We start from the raw sequence: 19,774 nt of genomic DNA, 5'->3' as shown, positions 1-19,774 counted from the left end.
CCCAGATCTCAAGTCGATCTTAGAGAACAAGGCTGCCCCCTGAAGCTGATCAAACAAGTCATCAATACGGGGAAGGGGATACTTGTTCTTCACTGTTACCTTGTTCAACTGTCTATAGTCAATACACATCCTCATCGACCCATCTTTCTTCTTCACAAATAAGACCGGTGCACCCCAAGGCGACACACTAAGGCGTATGAATCATTTACTCAATAAGTCCTGAATCTGATCCTTCAGCTCTTTCAACTCAGCTGGAGCCATACGATAAGGTGGAATAGATATAGGCTTGGTGCCCGGCTCTAAGTCAATAGAGAAGTCAATATCACAAACAGGAGAAACACCAGGTAGATCCTCGGGAAACACATCAGGGAACTCCTGAACCACCGAAATAGACTCCATGGCCGATGACTCAGCTCCAACATCCCGAATAAAGGTCAAATAAGATAAACAACCCCGATCAATCATCCTCTAAGCCCGAATATGAGATATAACCCTGCTGGGATACGAACCACTAGTCCCTCTCCACTCCACTCTAGGAATACCCGGAATAGCTAAGGTGACAGTCTTAGCATAACAATCAAGAAGCGCATGATAGGGGAAAAGCCAGTCCATACCCAATATGACATCAAAGTCTAACATATCAAGAAGAATCATATCCACCCAAGTCTCATACCCCGATAAGACAACAAGACAAGATCGATATACTCGATTCACCACTAAGGGTTTACCTACGGGTGTAGAAACTCTAATAGGCACAGACATACGATCACAAGTCAACTCAAGGCCGGAAGCAAAATATGTAGACACATATGAGAATGTAGAACCAGGATCAAATAACACGGAAGCAGGCCGATGACAAACTGAGACGATACCTGTGATAACTGCATCAGAAGCCTCAGTCTCGGGCCTCCCAGGAAAAAGCATAACATGGGCACCTCTGCCCCCACTCTGTGAACCTGAGGCGCCACTAGCACCTCTACCTGAAGCTCGTCCGCCTCTACCAGATGCCGGTCCCCGACCCCGACCTCTAGCCGGAGGTGCTGAATCTCTCTCTGGGACCGCAGAGATAGTACGGTGTGGTCCAGACTGAGTCTGATGTAGACACTGACGAATCAAGTGGCCTGGATCACCGCAACCATAACAAGACCTCGGTGTGGATCCTGACTGTGAAGAACCCGAAGTAATGCTATAACCACCTCGACCCGAACATGGAGGACCCCGAGCTACTGGCCCACCCTCGATAGCAAGTAATGAAGCATGTACTGGCCTCTAACGCAGAAAGGACCCGCCTCCCCTGTGTGGGCCCCTACCTCCTGACGAGGTACCCGAATACTGACCACCTGTACGGACCCTCTTGGGCCCACCAAAATCATCCCGCTCAAGCAACTCAGCCTTTCTGGCTGCACTCACTATAGTCTGGAAGGAAGCACCCTCTCGAGATGATCTAAACACATAACTACGGATAGTGGGAGTCAAACCCCTGACAAATCTGCGAATCCGCTCAGGCTCACCTGAAATCAAAGCAGAGGCATGTCTCGACAACTGACAGAATCGAGCCTCGTAATCTGCGACTGACATGCTACCCTGCACCAAACTCTCAAGCCTCATACGGCTCTCCTCCTGTACACTCCAACGGATGAAACGACCCCCGAAGGCACTAGCAAACTCACTCCACTCCATGGGAGGAGATCCCGCTGGTCTCGAACTCATGAAGGTCCTCAGCCACTCCCTAGCGACACCGCGTAATTGAAGGGACACAAATCGGATGCCCTTCTCATCTAACATGCGTACCGCCGCCACCATCTCTCGACTCAAGGTCAAAAACTCGTGAGCATCATCAGTCTTAGCACTATGAAACTGATGTGGTTTCATTTTCTGAAACCGCTCATAGCAGACCTGGTCATCATCTGCCAAGGCCACCTCAAGGGTCGCCGATATACCTACAACCGGTGCTGGAACCTATGGTGGCTGAACCACCGGCTCTGGAACCACTTGAATCTGATGCTGATAACCAGGTGCCTGTGCCCCTACCCCAGCCTGTAACCCCGTCGGTATACCTGCTGCACCCTGAGCAAGACGCTCCAATAACCCAAATATCCTGTCGAGTCTGTCATCATGAACTGGGGGTGCATGGCCCGCAGGAGCCTGCTCTTCAACTATTCCAATCTGTGGCTCAGGTGAAGGCTCTCTACCTCGGCCTCGGGCAGGTGCCGCTCCTCTGGCACGGCCTCGACCACCTCCTCAGCCTCTAGCCCGACCTCTACCCCTAGCTGGGGCCTCAACTCTGACCTCGGGGGCTGCCTCCTCCCAAACTCCAGTAGCTCTAGTCCTCGGCATCTGCCAAAAACAACACGCGATACTTAGCACCCACGATAACAACCTCACACGATAAGAATGGAATGAAAAAAAAGAAGTTTTTCCTAACAGTCTTTATAGCCTCTCGAAGATAAGTACAGACGTCTCCGTACCGATCCTCAAGACTCAACTAAGACTTGGTTTGTACATGTGAGACCTTCGAACCTGGGCTCTAATACCATTTTGTCACACCCCAAAACCAGATGTGATGGCACGTGCCCAAACCCCACCGGACACGTCAGCCTAACACCCAAAAACCCGACGATACAGAATTTATAAAACAAGAATAAGATAGAAAGATAAGCGAAAGTCTTTAAATAAACTCAACATAACCCCAAAATTGGTTGTCACATGTACAAACCTCTAATACAGAATCTGAATAAAATATACAAGTCTCATAGTAAAGTTCTAGAATAGAACAGAACAGTAAATATAGAAAACTTGAGGGCACGCCTGGAATGAACCGCTACCTCTCAAGTAAGTCTGGAAGCTCTAATCTGAAGATGAGTAATAAGCCAGATCTGATAGAGCTGTCAACCTACACAACTGTGTAGAAGCAAATGTGAGTACCAAAAGCAACAGGTACTCGCAAGTAACACTAAACTAAGCTAAACTAGCAGCTACAAACAACTCCTTTCAATCCCAACCGAACCACCGAAACTTCATTCTAACAGCGAACCAACAACTTATACTACAGAATTCATAATCAACAGATATATCCAACAGTGTCTCAACATCAACCTCATATCCTCATGTAAGAGAAAATAGATCATATATCACATGAAGAGGGGCAAATAGGAAAAATCCACACACCACAGACAAAGATGAAGTCAAATGCGATGCAAATGCAATAATGATGTCATGTAGTCGTGATGCATGTCTGTCCTAAGATACACATCTGTTGACGTAATCAGACCGCGCTGAATACTCAAATCAGAACCTATGAGGGCCACACATGGACCATATATCACCGCCGGAACCAGATCCCATCGGCATCCAAATCGCTAGCCGGAGCTAGTCCATCTCATATATCTCTAGCCGGAGCTAGTCTCAACTGTGTCTCATATCCATCCATCCCCATATCAGTGTCTCAGAACTCATGCAACAGATAGTTCACACATGGGATGAATAATGAATATGCATATGTCATCAATCACAATCATATCACGATCACATCATAGTATTACACATCATTTGTCTCAATCACAACCATATCACGACCACATCATAGTATTACACATCGTCTGTCTCAATCACAACCATATCACGACCACATCATAGTATTACACATCGTCTGTCTCAATCACAACCATATCACGACCACATCATAGTATCACACATCATCTGTCTCAACATCAATGTCTGTATCAATCATAGCCTACTCATGCCCTTCTATCCCCTCAATATCAGTTATCACATGACTTATTCAACAAATTCAAGTCACATATAACACATTTAGCTCGTTTTATTCCCCATCTTTCAATTACAACAATTTCAATCAACAAATAAAACCCATCCTCAATCCCCATTACTCCCCAACACAATTAGGAAAGTAGTCATGTGTAGTCTAAGAGTTTAACAAAGTTTAGAAGTCACTTGCCTCAAAACACTTCAACTAGTAACTCAAATATGAGTTTTACCCTTCCGAGCACGCTCCAAATCACCACAATCTATTCATAAATGGAATCTCACAATCAATATGAATCTAACAACATCAATATCGTGAAATTTGGAGAAAAAGGGTAAAATGGTCAAAAAATCTCGTTCCGGAAAATATTCTCGAAATCTGGAAATTTTTAGTGAAAAATGTTCCCCAAGAAATTTAGAATCCAATAGTGAAAACCGTTTCGAAAAAGGAGTTGAAATGAGTTCACAAACTCAAATTTTCTATTAAATTCGGATTAGGCAAAAAACCCCAAATTTTACAGTTGAGATCTCAAATTTTGATGTTAAAATCCATAAATAATCGATGGAAATCAAATATATAAGTTGGAAATAACTTACCCAATGAATTCCTTGCGAAAAACCACTTGAAATCGCCTATTTTCGAGCTCTCAAAGTCTAAAAATGGAGAAATGGGTATTTTCAAGTTGTGGGAATTTAGCTACTCATTTTGACTTTAAAAAAAACAAAAAAACTGTTGTGGCAGCTAAAAAAACACAACAGCTGAAACAACAATAACACCAAAGTTTAAGTCCCCGTTGGACCCTCGGGATTCGTTCGAAATCTCGTGCTCACAAACTAAATATGTACCCCCACAAAATTCGACGTTCCGGACTCAATGGAACCGTCAGAATTTGAATTCGAGGACTCCTTGACCCGAAATTCAATAAGATGCCAAGAAACTAGTTTAACGCCAAAAAAAATCGAAACTCAAACGGAACGTCTAAAAATTCAACCAAGACTCATTCTAGACTTAGAATCGCCTCCCGAAACCAACGGTACTCTCGGAATTTCAATCTGAGCCTCGGAACCTCATATGTTGACCAAAGTCAACTCTTTATCAAAATTTCACAACTTTAACAACTTAGGACCTCAATTCTTCGTTTCAATTCCAAATTCAACTCCGTAACTTCACACAGACCCGTTTCGACATTCTAAAACTGCTGGAATTGACGGAAATCCGATCCGAGTCCCGAAACTCCAAATAACTCGAAAAAGCACTTTTTAACCAACTTTAACTCATAAAAACTCAACTTCTCAAAAACTCAACTTTTTACCAACTTTTCCTCAAACTAACTTTACAACCACAAAACATGGGACTCGGGGCAACTACCGAAAGGGCAAAATAGTCATTTCCATGAAAAATTACCAAAATGACCTTTCGGGTCATTACAATAATGATTTGATGTACTACCAATTATGAAGATTGTTATATTATTTTTATTAATAAAATTGATTTGTCATTTTTCAATTATAAGATCAAAGCTTTCATTTTCTATCTATTAAAGAAACACACACTGTCTTCAATTATTGCATTAGTGACTACTGCCTTTCATATTAAATATTGCTAATGATATGATTTTTGTGTTGTTTTCTTTATTAGATTTCCAAAAATTAGTTGAACATATATACATATTGTTAAATAAACATTTTATTACCAATTAAAAGGTTATTCAAAACTCAAAGCAAAATTGAGTTTACTTAGTTATATTTTAGTATCACATGAGAAAGGCATAACTTTTATTTAATTTGCAATGCAATAATTATCATCCATTCCACCTACCACTTTGAAAAATTTAAAGAATTAAATAATCTGGAAAGCTTTATTATGTACTTTCTTTTTAATCTTTAAATAGTTTGAGAAAAAAATATATTTCAATAATTAAGGGTGGGACCCATATGACTTTCATGCTTAATTAGATATTTTTAGTTCAAGCTCTAATATTAAAAAGTCCTAGTAGAAAGTATTTCGAATTCCCTCTTAAATGGACCTTAAGTGACGTGAATTCAGATTAGTCAGACTACACAATTTTGGAGGTTGGAAAAGATATTAAATATAAGCTCAAAACCCTCAAGTTTCCCACCAATACAAGTACAAGATTTAAAAAAAGAAACACAAAGCAAAGGGCTTGACATTATTGTTACATTAATTGACACAACAATAACATTAAGATGATGAAACTCTAATCTTGTTTGAAGTTGAAGAAACTAAGTCAATAGCACATCCCAATGGCCATGCTGCTTTAATTTGGTAATTTTTGTATTGCACCTTATTCATCAAAGTAATATCTTTGTATGGATTTAGTCCTGTCCAAAGAAACATGAATAAAGAATATTATTGTTCAGTAAACTGAAAATCTTATGAGAAAACATTAGAACACAATCTAAAATTTTGTATAAGTTAGACGATGTCCGAAAAGACTTACCAAAACCATCAACAAGCAAAGTGTATTGATATACCAAGTCCATGCATAAGTATGGGATATTTTTATCTTGAGTTTGTGGAAATACAGATTTTACATCTGTTGCTTTTGTTTGGCAAGCAACTTTAGCTGCATTTAAGTATTGAATTGGCTTTGCTAGGGCAGATGGAAATTTGGTATCAACAATGCCAACCTACATTGCAAAATGGAACACCAAAACTTAATTAATTAGCTTATAATTAAATTGTAGACAAAAATTAATGATAATGAACATATAATTTATTAATTACTACAGTGTTGTTTGATAGGGTGTATAAGAATAGTGTTCAGTAAAGTGTATTAGTAATGCAAGTATTTGTAATGCTTGTATTAGTTATGTTGAGATATATTTATTATGCCGTGTTTGATTTGATGTATTAAAAATAACATGCATCGCATAATTTCAGAAAACAAAATTGCTTACAAAAATACTCTCTCCATGTCCATATATGGTGGAAAAGACATGGAAAAGGTTTTAAGGGGCAATTTTCTGTCTTTAATCATGCTAATTCATGCATTAAATTTTTGTTGTATATATATAGAAAAAATAATTATTACCTGAGCACCAATATAATAAAAAAATGATGAAGCATAAATAGTCTTTTGTCCATCACCACCACCACCATTCCACACTCCATTGAATGTGCAATTCTTGTTGTTGCATTGAGCTTTGATTCTAAGTGCTTGTCTAGTTAAGTTCCTACATTTCTTCAAGCTACTACCTTTTTTTGGTGCTTTTACTTTGTAATCCACTCCTCCATATGAATAGTAACCTTCAAAATCATGTTGTATATATAATTATCATTTTATATCGAATCGAAATTGGTTACAACTTATGACTTTTGATTTATAATATATACCTTCATATCCTTCCAAAGCACAAGGATTACTTTCATTTCTTGAAGCCTTGAAAATCTCAGCTCGACCGGCTAGTTGTCCATAGTTCAAATAACTATATATATACATTAAAATATAATCAATATGTTATAATTATTAAATACACTAAAACCTTATTTGAAACAATATTCATACATTTGGTAAATTAAATACAATCAAATTAAAGTAGAGTTAGTATTTTTAGTTTATTGATTCTAGATCACAATTCTTTTTTACTTATCGAGTTATTAAAATCTGAATAGATTATTTTTATATGTTGCGCAAATACAGAGTTTAGGTCAAAATTACTTGATTGACAAATTCATAATTATTACTATAACGAATATCAAATATCGGATGAAAAAAATATAAGAGGAGAAAACAAACCTATGTACATAGAGGTTATAATCTTTTGACATAAGATGCTTTTGTAGAACATAAGGTTCTCCATCCACATTTTTAGGAGCATTTGCAAATTGTTCATTTGATATAGCATATGCCATTTGGATTGAACCACCACCAATATCAATTGTTGCTGAGGTACTTTTATAATCTTTGCCCAAATTTCCCAATAAATAATTCATTGCAACCTATTAATAAGAAAATATACCAAAAAATTAAAAAAAATCAACTTGCTATAGCTCATATGATTAAATAAAGGAAAAATAGTTAAATATGTCATTGATCTTCAATTTGAGAAAAGACTCATTTATGTTGTCCGGTTAAAGTTTGGTTCATCTATGCTATTTTTGTTTGAGAATAGACGCATCCATGACATTATTTGTTAACTGAAAACAATTCAAATTTCACAAAATTATTTTTTACATGTGGTCAGTTTTGATTCAACCTCGTCATTAATTAAATCATTTTTAAAAAAAAAAATGGCTCAAATATGCAATCAAACTTTGATAAAAAGGTTTATCTATGCCATATGTTAAAAGTTTGGCTCAATAATTATGTCATTTCAGTAAACAAATAATTACATGGATAAGCTCTTTCTCAAAGTTCGATGGTATATTTGAGTTTTTTCTCTTAAATAAAAGATTTGCCACTCAAATGTTATTTCTTTTGGAACCCTCATGAAATCAATTGTCCTTATTCTTTAGGTGCGTATGAGATAAATTTTGTTATATGGAATAACTCGTAAATTACACAAAAAATAAAAATTACACAGAGTAATGAGCTCAACTGAAAAAACATTGATAAATTATTTAATTTGTTGTAACTTACCCACATATAAGAGCCTTCTTGAGTACCATCAAGAATAGTGACCCATTGATCTTTGCTATGGAAAGTGCTTTGGTTCTTCACTAAATCTCTCACCTTTCAAAATTAAAAAAAAAATGACAAAAAAAGCTTTAGTTAATAAAGTAATAAAAAGAGGATTAATCATTTCTAACTAAAATAAAAATAATTTTTTAAAGTCAATAATATATATACTGCTTGTAGAATTTTTTCGGCTGCATCCCCTTTTAACATCCTCAAACCTGCTGTTGCCTATATCATTTAAATAATTCACATAAGAAAATAAAAATTAATAACTCATTTTAACATATGTGTAATTATTAATATTAATCATCAATTAATTAATTAATTAATACTAACCCCAAGCTCTAAGGGGGTTTCATATTGTAATTCTTGAGGAACAACTCCTTCAGCTTCATCTAAAAGTGGCTCTAGTGAATTGGCTGCAGCCTTTGGATCTTTTGCATATGAACTTAATCCCGGATTTGTCTGCAAAATCAAGATAAAATTAATTAAATTCAAATCATAAGATCTAATATTATAAAAGACATATTTGAAATTTCGAGTTCATTAATTCTGAATTCTAGAAAAGATAATACTAATACTACTCTCTCTGTCCATTTTTACTCGTCCACTATATACTATTTCGGGGTGTTCAATAATACTTGTCCAGTTTATAATTAAATCAATGAATAATTTGTCATTTTGAGTCTATTTTACTTTTGCTATTAAGTACTGTTCATTTATTAATATTTAGATGACTTATATATTTAATAAGGGTAATTTGATAAAATTAGCTCTATTATTTAATCCTTCTTAATCGCTGTATATATCAAGTCAAGAGAGTACTAGTGTTAAACAAATTTTACTTTATAAGTTACGTACCTAAAAGATAAAACCATTGGTAATTAAATCTACATAATAAGTCAAACTAACTACGTGTAAAAAAAAATTTAATACAACAAGTTATATATTACATTCGTTCGGAAATCATGATAGTCTTTTCAAGGAGATTATCTAGAACAAAAATGTGCCTAAGATTAAAAACAACGAGAAAATTGATTTCTATCTACTGTAGTGGAATGTATAGATAGATATCAGAACTATTTGCAGGTACGATATATAACTTAAAAATCCATAATAGTATGTGTCTAGTCATATTTTGTTAGTTCAATGATAATATTCACAGTTTATCGCGAAAAAAAAGAAAAGACTAGTCAAAAATATATACATACCTCCGTGAAAAACTTAATATCGTTGCCAATAGGAAGAAGTCCTAATTTTTCATCAAAACGAAAAACATGAACTCTACTTCCAGTACTTCCAGCATCAAATATTACTGCATAATGTTCTGATTCATGACTTAATAAATGTCTTCTCAATGGAATTTGGGCATTCACATTTTTGGATAATAAACTTAGGGGCAAAACCAAAAATATTGCCAAAATTGTGAAAATAAAATGACTATTTTGGTTCAACATTTTGCCCCTATTTGAAGAGATTTTCTGCATGAGAAAAATAAACAAGTTATGTAAATATATAAAAATCTATGTATTTTTTATGGTGCAATATTATTAATAGAATCAGATTATTTAAAAGATAATTACTGATAGTATAAAATTAATGGTAAGTACTTAATTTGCTATAACAAATTAAATTACATTGATAATGTCACATTCTCTACGTTGCCAACATATTTAAATTAAAGATTATATGTATGTGTGTTATAAGAAAATCGTTATTTTCTGATGAACGTCTAAAGGAAATAAATTAGCGATTTCCTTGTACAACTAGCTAAATATGACTTAGAGAGAGAAGACACTAAGTGCGATTAATTTCTCCTCTGCTTAAGTTTCGGTGAACAGTATTCATAAAATATATGAAAAATACTTTATAAAACTAATCGACATGCACACGACACGAATATATCTTTTATTATAAAAAAAATAACCTAGAAAGAAATTAAGGGAGAGGGAGAGAGATACCCTTATATGGTTGTGGGGTGAAGATGGTGAATCAAATGGTACATTTTGTGCTCTTATATAGACTCACATATATAATTAATAAATATAGTCATGGATACATGTGATACTAATATCATACAATAAAATTATTTTCATGATATTATTGTTTTGTCTTTCCAATGAGATCGAATCTTTTATTTCATATCTACTAAAGAAGAAAAACCCAAATGAATTGATATTTTTTGGTTTTCTTTATTAGACTCGCATCAAAACTTGAATAGGTATTACTTAGGATATACTTTAGCTAAACACTACTTTTTATGAATTATGATATTTAAACAGCTAATTATGGCAACTAATATATTAATTTGATTATGGTTATTGATAACTAATATCTTAACTTTGATGATATGATAAGGAAATTCTATGGTTATTGACAACTAATATCTTGATTTGATTACATACTTCTAGATATCTTCAACTTATTTTTACTGTGCGTGTTAGTTGAATCGCTAACTTATAAAATGACCATCTTGGTATCTCCAATAATAATTATGTGTTACTACAACGTTGAGTGTCCATAGGCTACAATAATCGAAGACAAGTTGAAAGGTTTAGTTGTCAGTTGAGACCAAGTTAATCACACTCTCAAAATTTAAGTGCATACTTATCACTTCAACGTTAGTTACTATACATATAAATTAAATCACTTCAACTTATAAAATAAGTATCTCGATACCTTCAATGATAATTATGTGTCACTTCATCATCGAGTGTCCACGAAATTAAAATATTTAATTGACAATTAATTCTAAATTAAAGTATCTTAATATGCACTATCAAAATTAAAATATTACTTACTAGCTGCAATCAAATTTGATCAAATTTAACAATTTATTTAGTATTATATTTTTATATTATTAGTTGGTGTTGTTGACCCTTTTTTCTTTTTTTTGCTTCTACGTCTCATGACGGGAGTGCTAGAGCCAAAAAATGCATTCTTTAGTCAAGCAATGAGAAAGATTGACCAATCTCATCATATGCTATTTCATATTCATATGCCCTCTAACTTGGCATGGGATTTGGGTTACAAGCAGGTCATTCTTGAAACAGATTTAGAATATTGTTTGCATGCTGTGATTCATTTGATTTCCTCTAATCACCCTCAAGCACAACTGATCCAAGCTTGCAGGAATCTTGTTCAAAGGGATTGGCAGTGCTTTTGTAAGCATACTCATAGAGAAGAGAGAAGGTAAGATCGCGGTCAGTGATAATGAGAAGAACCTTCTTCAGATAACCTCCTCGAGGAACTTTTGGCATCACATTCAGACCTTAATCGAATCATATGTACTGGTCAGTATAATCTCGTATATTCGCCTATTCTTCACGGGAATTCTGATTTATTGTCAAAAAGGCGAAGAAATAAATTCATCATTCCACTACACTCGATTCAAGAACTCGAGAATGAACTAATGCCCTGTTCAGGTATCTCGATTGAAATCCCCGTAAATGGTATTTTCCGTCGAAATAGTATTCTTGCTTATTTCGATGATCCTCGATACAGAAGAAAGAGTTCGGGCATTATTAAATATGGGAATTCTGAAGCTGGCAAGCAGGATCCAACCTCAGAAATGGGGTTTCGCTTGACGGGGATCACTCTAAAGAAAGGAAGTCGTTTTGGCTGTTGTTATTCCAAATCAGTTACATACTTACATTTAATATCACATGGGCACTGCTCAGGAATTTGTTTTTATAAAAGCCTGGTCTTGTTCAAGTGATATTAATTATATAATTATAAAGCATGAATCATGTTCATCCATGATCCTATCACGTGGATATGATACGATATAAATCATTTTGATTCGTTAATTTTATTTAAAAAAAATATTATGTCATTAATATATATTAAATTACTTCAGTATTGTTCAACAATTTAAACAAATTTAATATTCCTATAATGCGGTACATCAATAATGATAGGTTGTTCGATTTTACTTTACATATACTCATAGAATAAATAATTATGATTTTTAAAAAAATAAATATCTTAATTATAATATACTAACACCTTGCACAAATAAAAATATTCAAAAGAAAGTACAAATAATTCTCTTTATTAATCAATTACACACAAAAAAGAGCATTTCGATTTCGATATATAGAGTACTAATCATAATTTCAGTGTCTAAATAATTTATGTTGTACTAATAAGTACACTATTTTACATAGATGTTAGTACGTAATAATATATATATATATATATAGATATATATGAATTGTGTATATAACTATATATTTTGACCGGATATTTCAATATTATTTCTATAAATTTTAAATATCATATCGAATATAATTTTTTTAAGTAAATACCAAATATTATTTCAAAATTAAAATAGCCAAAAAAAAAATTAGTATAATTGAAATCGACAAGATCAACTTAACATTAAAGCCAATCCGTTTCGATTATTGAAATCGAATCCTATCGGATCACTAGTGTCGACATACATTATTTTAAATCTTTATTTTATTAATTAGTTGTTTTATATTCTCTTTTAATATCACGTGTGAAACCATACTTTTTTAACATATCTAATGTCTAACTTTCGAAATTCGCTTAACAGATCTTATATAAATTAGATCAATTTTTTAAACTAATATTATTGATGATCATAATTCTTTAATAAACGAATGATGCTTAATATAATAATGATACTTGAGTTCAAGTTACTATGATAATTGAGTAATATATATCAGTGTGACACGATTCAAAATTAGAAGGGTTTCAAACTATAAAGTTATCAAGGGAATATACAAGGCTATAAATCGAAACAATATTAATTTTAAGTCGATACGAGATGAGACAGATCTAAAATTTAAAGCTATCTTTTTTTAAATAACATAAAGGTTATTACAAAATTTCAATCCTCCAAAATTAATAAAGATTCCACTTCTAAGATGTAAAAATTAAGATAATAGGCTCCAAAGATATCTCTCTAAAAATTTTACCGTGCGTGTTAGTTGAATCATGCTAACTTATAAAATGGCCATCTTGATATCTCCAATAATAATTATGTGTTACTTCAACGTTGAATGTCCATAAGATACAATAATCGAAGACAAGTTGAAATGTTTAGTTGTCAATTGAGACCAAGTTATCTAAATACACACTCTCAAAGTTTAGGTTCATACTTATCACTTCAACGTTAGTTACTGTACAAATCAGCTAAATCACTTCAACTTATAAAATAATTATCTCGATACCTTCAATAATAATTATATATGTGTCACTTCAACATCGAGGGTCCACAATAAATTAAAATATTTAATCGACAATTAATTCTAAATTAAAGTATCTTAATATGCACTATCAAAATTAAAATATTACTTACTAGCTGCAATCAAATTTGATCAAATTTAACAATTTATTTAGTATTATATTTTTGTATTATTAGTTACATACTTACATTTAAATATCACATGAGCACCGCTCAGAAATTTGTTTTTATAAAAGCCTGTCAGCAGGTCTTGTTCAAGTGATATTAATTATATAATTATAAAGCATGAATCATGTGCATCCATGATCCACGTAGGGGTGGATATGATACGATATAAATAATTTTGATTCGATAATTTTATTTTTTAAAATATTATGTCATTAATATATATTAAATTACTTCGGTTTTGTTCAACAATTTAAACAGATTTAATATTCTTTATAATGCGGTACATCAATAATCATAGTTTATTTGATTTTACTTTACATATACTCATGGAATAAATAATTATGATATGTTTTTTAAATGTCTCAATTATAATATACTAACACCTTATACATATAAAAAAATATTCAAGAGAAAGTACAAATAATTCTCTTTATTAATTAATTACACACAAAAAACATTTCAATTTCGATATATAGAGTACTAATCATAATTTTAGTGTCTAAATAATTTATGTTGTACTAATAAGTACACTATTTTACATAGATGTTAGTACATAATAATATATATGAATTGTGTATATAACTATATATTTTGACAGGATGTTTCAATATTATTTCTATAAATTTTAAATATCATGTTGAATATATTTTTTTTAAATAAATACCAAATTTTATTTCAAATATCATAGTATCAAAATTACAATGACCAAAAAATAATAATTTTAATATAATATTTTAATATCTATCGACTATCGTACCATATCGATCCAATCGACAAGGTCAACTTAACATTAAAGCCAATGCGATTAAAAAGGTTATTAAAATTTAAACTCGTATTGATTATTGAAATCGAATCCGATCCAATCACTAGTGTTTTTAAATCTTTATTCTATTAATTAGTTATTTTATATTCTATTTTAATATCACGTGTGAAAACCATACTTTTTAATTAAGTCTTTAACGCAATAATAATAAATAATCTTCCACTCCATCCAACACTAGTGTTTTTAAATCTTTATTCTATTAATTAGTTGTTTTATATTCTATTTTAATATCACGTGTGAAACCATACTTTTTAATTAAATCTTTAACGCAATAATAATAAATAATCTTTCACTCCATCCAATACTCACCTTAGCACTTATTCTGGGTTAGTTTTATTAGGTCTACGTTTTAGGCGTCTGGCTGTATTTTCTTAACATATCTAACATCTAACTTTTGAAATTCGCTTAACAGATCTTATATAAATTAGATCAAAATTTTAAATTAATATTATTGATTGTCATAATTCTTTAATAAATGAATGATGTTTAATAAAAATAATTCTTCTATAAAAAATAAGAAGACTAAGAATTACTCAAATAACAAGTTGTAGGATTGTATATTTACTATTTAAAAATACGATAAGGGTGAATATCACTTAACTTTTTTTAAAAAATAAATATTAATTAAATGAGACGATTAAATTAGAACACTCATAAAAAATTTACTATTTACACAATCGCACAAATTAGAGTAAATTCCCTCCATTTGGTTGATCGCATTAGTATGACATGATTTATTTTTATCTTTTTTAATTACATTCAAATCAAGGTAATTAATGTCGAAGAATTTTTTATATATTTATTTTCAACTTTTTATATCAAATATTACAAAGAATTACTTATAATTAATTTCTAATAAAACAATTTACACAGCACACTAATCAAACACGTTCTAATAATCAAATCTACCACTTGCTCACACTACTTTTGGTGGATCATATGAGATTTTAAATGTTTATTTTATTAAATTATAATAATATAATAATAAACTTGAGTTCAAGTTACTATAATAATTGAGTAATATATACCAGTGTGATGAGATTCAAAATTAGAAGGATTTCAAACAATAAAGTTATCAAGGGAATATACAAAGCTATAAACTGAAAGAATATGAATTTTAAGCCAATACGAGATGAGACAGATCTAGAATTTAAAGGTACCTTTTTATAAATAACATAAAATTTATTACAAAATTTCAATCCTCCAAATTAATAACGATTCCACTTCTAAGATGTAATAATTAAGATAATAGGCTCCAAAAATGTCTAACTGTTTTTCTAAAGAGAAACATAAGGGAATTTGCATGATCCATGACCTGTCAAAAATTGCCAAATTAAACCAACAAAAAAAATTTAGTTTGTAATAACATGAACATAATAGGGATAAGGCACCAGTATCACCTAAATTATGACTAAAATTTCAGAGACACACATAAACTTAACTAGAGTCCTATTACCCCCTAAACTAATTTAAAATGAAATAAATATGTCACAAACGCTGACTGACATGACATAGAGTGTGTACACTTTCTTGAAGATAAGTGATGAGTGCACAAATTGGACGTATATAATTTTTTAAGTGGTAACTTTATAATTAGTTAGTATATATTTATTGACATTAAAACTTTTATATATTTAATTGTTTTTATTTCTTTCTTTGTAAAATATTTATTTTAATTCTTTCTCACTTTAAACTTTTTTTAATTAATTTATTATCTTTTCACTTTTAATTATTTTATAAAAAGTTGTGTATTTTTATTAAAAATAATTTAAAAGTGACCTTTAATTTTAACATTTTTATGTTTTATTTGATCTTCTTCACTTATTTTGATATCCGTTCGAACTTGACTTATTTTAAATAGAGAATAAGGTCTGAAATATATCTGAATTTTGTCCGAAATTGTTGTTACGATACCGAACTTTGGAAAGGACCTTTTACCCTCCTGCACTATTCAATAGTGTATTTTAAAGGTATATATATGCCATGTAGACATCATAAATATTGCATAATTATAAATAATACCGTGTCCACGTGGGCACATATATACCTTTAAAATACACTATTAAATAGTGTAGGGGGTAAAAGGTCCTCCATAAAGTTTGGTATCGTAACAACAATTTCGGCCAAAGTTGAAGTATTTTTCAGACCCTTTTCCCTTTTAAATACAAGACATCTGGAATAAAATTTGAACTAAAATCAAAACAAAAGACAAAGAAAATTAAAGGAATAAATAAAATCAATAGAAAAATAAAAGAGAAAAAACAATGAATGAAGGTAAAAAAAAAAAGAAAAAGTTTTGATACAAGGGAGTACAAAGAATGTGTATTAACTTAATTTAAATGCAAGATAAAGAAAATAAGAATATTTTTAAAAATTTTAAAAAAATATTTACACATGTGGCAGACAAGTGTGTACACACACAACTACATTGGGTGGTTGAAGGTGCCACATTAGGTGCACAAAAATATGAAAAAAAAATGAGTTCGGGGGATAATAGGACCCAATTTAGGTGTGTATCTGAGATTTCGGTTATAGTCTAGGGGGGTACTTGAGCCTTATCTCAACATAATAGAAGAAAAAATCAACTAAAATATATGATATTGATACTTCAATTTTTTTTATAATTATGATTGTCTTGAATAATTGCAATTAGCAACCACCCATACACTAATAATAGTGCGAAAAAAATCTCCATGTTGACGATGTATATAAGTTAAACGATAATTATAGTTCAAATATTTTTAGTTGATCTGGTTTACAAAATAACCAACAAATGTATGTATATTTAAGTATAATATACACATAATATACATAATCAATATATATATTTGGTATATTTTGATCATTTTGATAAATAAGTTTGATCGAATTGTACATATTTATAATATAGGAAAAGTTTAGGGTACTTACTTGGGTCAACATTGGTTTGAACAGCAAGCCCATTGAAATAACAAGTTTCACCATCTTCCTTATACTTGGCCCAATATGAACTAAATGCATAATTTGCATGAGATACAATAGATACAGGTTGATAACATGATTTTCCAGGAGAAATTTCATCACAAGTTTCATTTCTCCTACATGCAAATTCCAAAGCTTGTCCTAAATCCATTTCATTCATAGTATGATCATTTTTCACCACACACCACAATTTCCCATGAAATGGTCCATTATTTGTTGGTTGTGGTAAATCTATGAATTCACTATCTAGGGTTTGTCCTGTCAAGTCGATATCGTACATTGGTCTACCATTAGGGTGTAACATACCCCAGTGTCTCTCTGTGCCCGGACCCTCCTTTTGATTTTCATCATAGAGAGAGAAAATAAACGTAGGTATCGTTAACCCTGGACGAGCTGGTGTCCCAATAGGTGGTTTTGACACAATTCTACGTATGAGATTTCGATTGTATGTAGCTGCATTGTATATATTAGCACCAATTTCATCGTAATCGCCCCCATTAGGCCATCCGGTTTCAGCTATTGCCACTCGGATATTGTTAAACCCTAATTTTTGCATGGCGAAAACGACTGAATCAAGCATTTGATCCAATAGGTTTGTGTACACATAACCACTCACGGGGTCCACATATGTTTGACTTCCTTGAAATAGTGCATAATCAAGACTTATTGATGATGTATTTTGTGACCATGAAAAATAAGGGTAGGCATCAAGAAAAAAATATGATTTAGTCCAATTCAAGAATCTCAACAAAGGCATCAATAAATTATTTCTCGATATATCTAACCTAAATTCACCACTTGAAGGTGGAAATGATGTTTCCAATATGTCCATAGCAAAAGGGGTACCAATTTTAATGTTGTGAATATTATGTTGATCGATAGAATTCCTAATATTATTCATCGCGGGTATAAGATCATACCATAAACCTTGATCGTCTTTGTTACTTAGGACTTCATTACCTACTAAAATGTATCGAATCATGGTGTTTGGATAATATGGTAGAACATTGTCACGTACCCATTGATTTGCAGCTGATTGATTTGCTGCTACGATTGAGATTTGATTGTTTGGTACCATGATTGAGACTTGAAGATTTGTACCTGATAATAATCTAAGTATTTCTGGATTTGCATCATAGATTTTTACTCTACCAGCTTTCATTTTTTTCAATAATTCTATTGAATCATATGGAGATGGCAAATTGTTTGCTACCCTTCCATAATTTATTCCAATTATGCTTCCTCTACATACATCTACATCAACAAAATGTTTTAACCAATCAATAAATAGATAAATATAGGAATTAGCTACGAAATTTATCGTTAACAGGTCACTAAATAGCATGTAGGTAACATAATTTTTTGATGACATGTTGCTAATTCATTGTTAAAGACGATTTTTTTTTATGTTTATAGCAGATAGATAGAAGTTGTTTGTTGCTAATTCATATTTTTTGTAGTGATTTAAGAAGATTGTAACGTTTGTTTCGTATGATAAAGTCATTTTTCATGGAATATGTTTAAGTTTGAAGTTAAGATTGTTGAAAGTAAAATGACTTTCGTCCTATATGAGGAAAGTAATTTTTCCCTAAGTACATACATATTTTCTTGATCGAATATCGAAAAATAAGAAGAATGTTTTCTTATAAATGACTTATGTCGTATAAAAGACATCGTAAATAAAAAAGGAAACTAAAAGGACAAATTAAATAATGTTCATTTAGGATTTTGTTTGAGAGAATACTTACTTGAGAAAAGAAGAAAAGAAAGGAAAGCAATAGCAAAAGTGACTTCCACCATGATTTTCTCTTTGAACATTTTAACCAAAATACCAAGAAAAATTCAACAAATTGGAATGCTTTATGTGAAGTGAAATCCCAAATTTAGATATGTCTTTAGAGGTAAAAATGAAGAGGGTTTTATATTGAGAGAATTTAGAGGAATAGTTGAACTACCAAAAATAGAAATTTGTAAGTAACTAAGTGAGACAAAGATTGTGCTAATCAAGAAAATGAGAATTTGAATGAAGAAATCAAATGAAAGAATAAATCATGTGTGATTCTTGAATTTTACATAAGTAGAAGTGAAAGGCAAAAGACCATGGGATGCAAAAGAAGTGTAGGTAAAAACATGTTTATTTATTTTTCTTGTGTACTTCTTGTGTTATAAAGTTGTCGTAATCTTAACAAAAACAACAGGTAT

General features: G+C 31.8%; 3 protein-coding genes across 6 annotated transcripts in view; 1 reads left to right on the top strand and 2 right to left on the bottom strand.

Annotated features, from left to right (window-relative positions):
- The window catches only part of LOC125828662 (rho GDP-dissociation inhibitor 1-like), a 192,250-nt gene that overhangs the window by 80,925 nt on the left and 91,551 nt on the right, over positions 1–19,774 (top strand). Inside the window, exon 1 of one of the 4 annotated variants that reach the window (XM_049507992.1) lies at positions 4,492–4,495. The exons of the other annotated variants lie outside the window; for them this stretch is intronic. The gene's annotated coding sequence lies outside the window, so the exon portion shown is untranslated. Of the gene's footprint in view, positions 1–4,491; positions 4,496–19,774 lie in introns of those variants that run through there. 4 annotated transcript variants of the gene reach the window in all.
- LOC125828667 (apyrase-like) lies at positions 5,834–9,881 on the bottom strand. The gene is made up of 9 exons (XM_049507998.1): positions 9,617–9,881; positions 8,742–8,870; positions 8,577–8,633; positions 8,367–8,459; positions 7,524–7,726; positions 7,121–7,212; positions 6,819–7,033; positions 6,225–6,414; positions 5,834–6,105 (listed from the first exon to the last, which is right to left on the bottom strand). Exons 1-9 carry the CDS (start codon positions 9,860–9,862, stop codon positions 5,966–5,968), a joined length of 1,365 nt encoding a protein of 454 aa, XP_049363955.1. The 5' UTR covers positions 9,863–9,881; the 3' UTR covers positions 5,834–5,965.
- LOC125828665 (probable glucan endo-1,3-beta-glucosidase A6) lies at positions 13,272–19,405 on the bottom strand. The gene is made up of 4 exons (XM_049507996.1): positions 19,321–19,405; positions 17,522–18,826; positions 15,878–15,926; positions 13,272–13,340 (listed from the first exon to the last, which is right to left on the bottom strand). Exons 1-3 carry the CDS (start codon positions 19,388–19,390, stop codon positions 15,889–15,891), a joined length of 1,413 nt encoding a protein of 470 aa, XP_049363953.1. The 5' UTR covers positions 19,391–19,405; the 3' UTR covers positions 13,272–13,340; positions 15,878–15,888.

Source organism: Solanum verrucosum, unplaced genomic scaffold (genome assembly GCF_900185275.1).
Source record: "Solanum verrucosum unplaced genomic scaffold, falcon-dt-bn FXZP01000273.1, whole genome shotgun sequence".
NCBI classification, from domain to species: domain Eukaryota; kingdom Viridiplantae; phylum Streptophyta; class Magnoliopsida; order Solanales; family Solanaceae; genus Solanum; species Solanum verrucosum.
Note: the sequence above shows the minus strand (reverse complement) of the source record. Positions and strands in the feature narration are given on the sequence as shown.